Source organism: Nanorana parkeri, unplaced genomic scaffold, assembly GCF_000935625.1.
Source record: "Nanorana parkeri isolate BGI_ZX_2015 unplaced genomic scaffold, ASM93562v1 scaffold1226, whole genome shotgun sequence".
NCBI classification, from domain to species: Eukaryota; Metazoa; Chordata; class Amphibia; order Anura; family Dicroglossidae; genus Nanorana; species Nanorana parkeri.
This window is the reverse complement of record NW_017307494.1, coordinates 479086-486340: the sequence shown is the minus strand read 5'-3', so window position 1 is coordinate 486340 and position 7255 is coordinate 479086. Positions and strand designations below refer to the sequence as shown.

The 7255-nt window shown below is 40.2% G+C and overlaps 1 protein-coding gene across 3 annotated transcripts in view; it reads right to left on the bottom strand.

The window, feature by feature from the left end:
* Window positions 1–277: 277 nt before the first annotated feature.
* The window catches only part of LOC108797109 (cyclin-dependent kinase 11B), a 40691-nt gene continuing 33713 nt past the window's right edge, over window positions 278–7255 (bottom strand). For 2 of the 3 annotated variants that reach the window (XM_018568679.1, XM_018568680.1), the window contains exons 17-21: window positions 6172–6279; window positions 5011–5127; window positions 3043–3191; window positions 2385–2574; window positions 278–649 (exon numbers count right to left, since the gene is read on the bottom strand). In XM_018568679.1, the coding sequence (XP_018424181.1) occupies window positions 557–649; window positions 2385–2574; window positions 3043–3191; window positions 5011–5127; window positions 6172–6279 (657 nt within the window). In that variant the 3' untranslated portion in view covers window positions 278–556. The remainder of the gene's footprint in view (window positions 650–2384; window positions 2575–3042; window positions 3192–5010; window positions 5128–6171; window positions 6280–7255) is intronic. The other variant, XM_018568681.1, reaches the window with a different exon arrangement.

Here is a 7255-nt window from a genome sequence, read left to right as displayed (position 1 = left end):
GTCATTCTTGGACTGAAAGGTGGATGAAGCTGTCAGAAAATTTCCATGGCTTTGTCCAACATAAAAAATGATGGTGGTGCAGGCTAAGAAACTGCCACGGGTACAGGGAACATTACAATTGCTTAATGGTGTTTTGTAACATCAGACACATCAGCGCCACAACTGCCTTAAATGAGCTAAATACTAGAACTGGAAGTTGTAGAACAAGTGGACTTAGAGGTTGCAGAAAGACAAAAGTGTGACCGGACCTGGGCCACGCACACTTGAACATCACACCAGCAACTAATACTGTACAAAACAAGAAATCAAATGTAAGCAGCAAAACACAAATTATACCATTAAAAATGCATTTTAATTCTACAAATATACAAGTGTGAAAAATAAATAAGTCAAAGACTCCAAGTCCTTGCTTAAGTCTTATGTCCCTGCTTTGGAAAGCAACAGTCTGCATTGTGGTGAGTTAGGTGCAGTATGTAAATTGTTCGTCAGTTCTAAAAGTTTAACAACTGCCCAGAACTCTTTCATTAGGAAAAAAAACAAAAACAGTTTGCCAGAATCAAAACTTGAGGCTAAAGCCAGGCCCAGCAGCTGATGCTCCTTGGTTGGTGGTGGTCAAATGAAAGCCTGTGTCTTTCAGATCATCATCTCCCTAGAAGAGAAAATAAAGAATGACATTTATTATCTGTATTTATATAGCGCCAACAATTTACGCAGTGCTTTACAAAAGGGGCCTTCACCACAAGGTTGGAAGCCCACAGTTGTAGTGCACATTCACATCAGTCCCTACCCTCAAGGAACTTACAATCTAAGGTCCCTATCTCCCATGCATATATAGGAAGGCCAATTTAGACAAAAGTCAATTAACCTACAGCATGTCTTTGGTGTGTGGGGGGATACTGGAGTACCCGAAGGAAACCCACGCAAGCACAGGGAGAGCATGCAAACTTCTTTTAGGAGTACTGACCTATGCGACAGTGTGTATTTACAACATATCTTGCAAAGACTGGTGAGTGCTGGTGATTTCATATCCTTTATAGATTTCTACAATCATATGCAGGTCTTAATGGAAATTATTCACAATCCATAAGGTTTGTGTGGATTGATGTATGAATGTACACCAATTATGTATGAATGTACACAATCTCACATGTTGTTACTTTGCCTAACCTTTTAATTGTCTCAATGATGAGCAAGAAGCATTAAACAAAGTATAGTCCTATAACCCAGAATGAACATGATATTCATCCATAACTATACTCTATGACCCGTCTGTGAACTTCTAGTTAACTTGTAATGACAAGGCCGCACACTGATGTAACATGGGAATAAAGCTGCAAGAAAGTTTTACTTGCGAACTCTAATTATCTTTTTTTTTTCCTGGAGAACACGAATGTCTGGATTAAACATCTGGATTTGATTACCCATGGGTCCAGGCTTCCAGCGTGCACACATATTCCTCCATTACAGCAGGAAAGAGCTGCATTTTAATATGACTGACAAAAGTAGAGTTATTTGTTCAAAAGAAATGAATATACAGGGGAAGGCAATACTCTTCTATACAAGTTCTGTGAAAATATTTCCTGCATAGGTCAGAGTAAGAAACCATCTAACTGCACAGCACCCTCTACTGGTATTACAATCCAGGACCTTGGCCAAACACTGATGACCTTCATTATAGCAGAAAGCTGCATCTCTATACAAACTTAGTTTTACCACATCAAGTACTTGCATTCATAGCTTTTGTTCCATATAAGATAACAAAATACCCATGTGAGAAGCCTTAAAGGGAAGCAGTCACTATTTTTTGGCTTGCATGCCAGTTCCAGTCAAATTACATGACTTAGAATGAATAGGTTAAGTTTCACGGCTTCTGACCTAACATGTAGCCTAGGAGTTTGAGAGAGGGAGGAATTTTACTAGGTCTCCCGGGTCTCTATTTTTATCTAATAAAGGACATGCCGCTCAATTATGGTTTTAGAAAACCTGCAACCCATTCTCTGGGAAAATGATGCAATTACAGCCCTCTCTGTTCTGTTTGTGCATGCACTGCATTGATACTGGAGAGCTGGAATAAGCCTGGAGTTGAGCAGCAGCTGCAAGGCTTGAGACTTGCAAAGGGAAATGATCTTTGCAAGGCACCAGTATCTCCAAGTAAACGGATTCTGGAAAGTGTAGGATTGTGGACATTTTCTTTTAGAATGGAAATCTTCTGTCAGTGCACAGTGCAATCACTATGGGCAAAAGGCAAATCAAGTGGCAGATTTCACCTTAGTAGGCTTTTAAGGAAAAGATTTACACTGATGGCTTCCATAACTGACTAGACTAAACTTTGTGCTACCCTATAAAATAAGCATTCATGTTTGCATAATGATAGCTGAACTCACCAACTGGCTGTAGCCCAGACCACCCTCTGGGGGACGGGGACTTGTGCCACGTTTCACCCTCTGCTGTTCGCTCTTTGCTGGCCATGTTGGGAACATGGAAGGATCGATTGGGAGGGGGGTCTCCCGGAAATATTCATGCTTCAGTCCATCTTCTGAATTAATTCTCTTGGCCGGGCAGTAAGTCAGGAACCTGTAGGAACAAAAAACAATGAGGTAGCGGAACAGCCGACAAAAAACAGCAAATGTCAATATGGATGCTGAAACAAAAACACTACATAAAAATAACTGTGCAGCACTATCAAAAATGACATAGAATATTAACATAAAGCCTAGTGTCATATATTAAAATGTCAAAAAAAGTGAAACAATGTGCAAAAAAGGCTGTTACCATAGTTTTGTTAGGGCTTGTCAGGAACGAAACATAGAGGCTGCAATTGCCAAGCTCTCCTGTGGAAAATTCTGGTTGCCTGGCCATCATACTGACCCTTTTCTGACTCAAAGTATTTGTTTAGTTAGTGGGTCAGTTTAATAACCAGTCAAATAGCATTTCCAGAAGGTCAGCAATGGCCATCCTAATATTCTCATGACAGTTTTACTTTTAAAAAAACATTTGAGTATAGGTCAGCTATAAGTCAGAGAAGGTAAAACCGTGACAAACTTGTTCATGAGGTCAAATCCTTGGTCGGAGAGGAGAGCTCCAAATCTCTTCCGCAGGTTATTGTAGGTGTATTCTGTAAATGTCATTTTCTTGACTGCAGGGAGTTCGTTGTAACCTGGCCAGATCTTCTCACTAGGTGTTCCCAAATCCTAAAGCCAGAGAAACAAGTTTTAAGTGAACATTGCAATTTGCCTGCTTACACTGCAAGGTCAGCTACCAAATGAATGCACATAAAGTGTTATAAACAAAACTGGATAATAATGGCAATAGCAAAAGCTCTTTAATTATATAGCATTCTTTTGAGGCTACCAAGTGGAAAATGTATAAGTTCCGCTGCCTTGGTGTGTGCTTTGCCATCCTGTACATATTTACAAAAATATAAGTATATTGCATAAACATAGTATGTTCTTAACATTTAAAAACAAAAACACACAAAACAAACCAAACCTAGATTTCAAAACCCCATATATTAACACTGTAAAACAAATCTAACATGTCAAATACTATTCAGCCCCATCCACACATAGCAAGCACACCAATGTTAGCATCCCCGATGCCTGAAAAAGGCTTACTTCTGGGGTTGATAGGTCAGAAGTTGGACCCCACGTATTCCTCACACCTAAAACTATGGACTAATCAGGCTGCCCATCACAAAAATGGGCCATTGGGCTAGGACATGGATAGGCTTCCAATCCATCAACTCAGAAAACGCGCATTTTAGACAACCTGGACAGTCCCGACACTACTAGAGGTGTAGGACCTGGGTGCCTATTTTGGATAATTTTGTGACAATAAAGATTACCACAACAGCAGGAAACACTATAATTGGTCCTATTTCTTTGTCTGTGAAGGTTCTCATTCATCCAGGTCATGTTATATCTGTAAAAAATAAGTCATGGCAACTGGACTTGCTGTATTTTTCTTGAAGTTTCACTGGTCATCCAACCAGCTTTCTCAATTCAGAATGACTTGTACAAGAATTCTCTGGGAATAATACGGTGAATGTTGCTCCAATACACATTATCTGTTAGTGGCAACCAGGTGTTGATTGCATTTGCATAATTGGAGTCTAGACCAGGGGTAGCCAAACACTGGTCCTCCAGCTGTGGTGACACTACAAATCCCATCAGGCATCTCTCTCTGGGAGTCATGACTGAGAATGTTGCAATGCCTCATGGTATTTGTAGTTCCACCACAGCTGGAGGACCAGTGTTTGGCTACCCCTGGTCTAGACTAGACTCGAATTATGCAAATGCAATCAACACCTGGTCCAGTGAAACGTCTTCAAAAAAATAAAGCAAGTCCAGTTGCCTTGACTTATTTTTTACAGATGTTTATTTCTTTGTTATTAAAGAGACAATTTCTGATCACAAATCCTGCCGTGATTGGCTCAGCGCTGGGCCAATCACGGCAGGCTTTATATTAATGAATACAAAGCCTGTGTTAATGAATGCAAAGCCTGCCATGATTGGCTCAGCGTGGTATACTGTATATAGCTGAAGGACGGAACCCGGAAGATGGAGGACGCTGCGGGGATCGTGGACAAGGTAAGAGACTGTATTCCCGAGTGTGGCTTGGGGTTAGCGCTTATGGTACTGAAAATTAACCCCGAGCCACACTCGGGAATACCGCCATGGATGTTAGTGGGTGCATTTAAACATTTTGGGCTATACTCGTCTTATACGACGAGTATAGCCCAAAACCTATATTTTAACACAAAAAGTAGGGGGTCGTCTTATACGTCGAGTCCTCTTCTACGCCGGCAAATACGGTACATGTGCATGCAAGCAGCCTTATGTGCTGCATTAGAGCATTGCTGAAACACAGACATTTATTTTACAGATTTAAAACACAACTGAAAGAACCTACAGTATACAAATGAGAAAAATTAAATAAGAAAAACATAACTAACATAATTCCCTTTTACTGAAATTATTCCCAGTGACCATGTTTTAGTTTAAACCTTACCTTGAATATCTTATTGATTTGGTCAATCTCAGATTTTCCTGGGAAGAGAGGTTTCTGGGTTAGCAGCTCCCCAAAAATACATCCCACTGACCACAGGTCTATGGCTGTAGAGTATTCCTGTGGAAGAAAATGGCAGACAAGGTATTGAAATGATAAAATTCAGGCAGAGACTTTAAAAAAACACGGCGCTGTAGCAATCATCAAGGAGAAGAGGCATTCAGAAGGCAGACTCACTGGCATGACTAGACGTCATTGCTGCCTAGATGCTCTAAAACTTACAGCATCAGCATGCGTTGGTTATGTTGACAACTGCGCATACCCAAATAGGTTTTATATATTTTTTAAGGACATTTTAGTTGGCACACTTTTTATATAAACCCCAATATTTTTTTTTATTCTAGGCTGACAAATATGTAAAAAAAAAAAAAAATGTTTATACTGTAATTATATCTAATTACAAGTATCAAGTATATTGCATTGCAGATGCCACTGCAACCCAAGGATGGCACTGTTCATTTGCAGGCTTGTATTTGCTCAATGAAGCCTCCAGCCTACATGTTATTGGTTTGCGATCATCAGTGTGGTCCTGAGTGGTCACTGATAGCCTGGATTGCAAAATACCACCCGTGCAAAGAATGCTCAGTTTGCCCCACAAGGGTGACTGTTTCTCTTCACATATTACCTTTCAGCACCAAGAGAGGCGCCGGTAATTTTCAGAGCTCTTTGCATTAAGAGCAATGCTCTAATCATCCCTGTAACCCCACCTCTAATACGAACTTTCCTAATGTAAGCGTAACCCTTTTGTTTGCATACTCCACGCTGAAGACTAACCTATCTATGCTGAAAGATACCAGCACTGGAATTCCGGTGACAGAATCTACAGTATTGAATCTTTTTGATCACATGAACAGGTCCCTTTTCCATCAGAAGTTCAAAACATCACTTTTATATAAAATTGGTATATAACCAAACCTCTCTATAACAGCCATATGCAAATGATGAGGCTTAACAATAAGGTGCAATTCTTAATAAGTTCAGGAGGAAGGACTTAATATGCATAAAAAAAAACAAAACTAAATCTTTATTAAAAAAAAACAGGCACACACTATAACAAAACAGGCATGTTGTATTGTCAAATGCAAACATTATAAAAGCACTTGCCTTCGCTCCAAGTAAAAGCTCCGGGGCTCGGTACCACAGGGTCACCACAATGGGGGTGTAGGGTTTAAGAGGAGAGCCATACTCACGAGCCAAACCGAAGTCCCCAACCTGTAAAAACATTCATTACTCAAACACTACAAACCCCATTAGTCCATTACAGTTTGCATGCAATTGCAAAATGAAGGAACAGATCAAATTTTAGGTAAATAAGTGCTAGGCAAATAATGAGCGTTGTGAATCTCGCAGGAAAAAGCTTGGCTGGTCACTACAGAGGGCCCATTGACAAAAGGATTGTCTAGTTACCTTCACTGTTTTATAACTAAGGCAATTGTTACAAATTTTTTTCCCACTGAAGCATTCTAAAATTTGGACATTGATTAATCTTCTTAGGACATAATAACATTTCAGAATGTGACAACGTATGTTATGTTTGTTATAAATCTAGAGAATGAGTAGTCTGTGCATATACAGTGAAATGTGGTGCCATCCCTGGGAGAAATATATTTTTGCTAATTATTTGGGAAAGGAAAGGTGAACTTAGACACAAAAGGGGTGTACTGTGCCGTATGAGGGTGCTGACCAAAAGTACACAGGCAACAAACCAATGATCCAGAGAGCTATCTTCCAGTACAGTCACAGTCACCTAAGAAACTTCAATCCACGCATCTCACTTTAGCAGAGACGCCTAAAAATGCAGACAGCTAGCAACTCACTGGGAGTTCGTGGGACACTGCGGGGAAGCTAGCAAGGGGGAATTACCTACAGATATCCCAGAAGGAGTACTCTGTTCGTACTGAAGAAAAGAGAACTCTTCTCACAGTCTTCATTTTGATCTCAAAAATCATTGGGGGGAAAAAAGATCAATAACCTCCAGCTTTTAACTTTCTGGAACAGTAGATTAATCTGAGGCTTCACCTTCTTGTCCATGGGGTATAGCCCTGGGGAATGATCATCCTAAAGGCAGGGTTAATACCCCAAGATCTGCTGCTCCCCGGAATAACAATAAGAGAAATGTGTAGTGTAGTAGTCACATCATTAGGCACTGTTGCTTTAATGGGAGTTCTGGGTTTCTCTCTCATTCTCG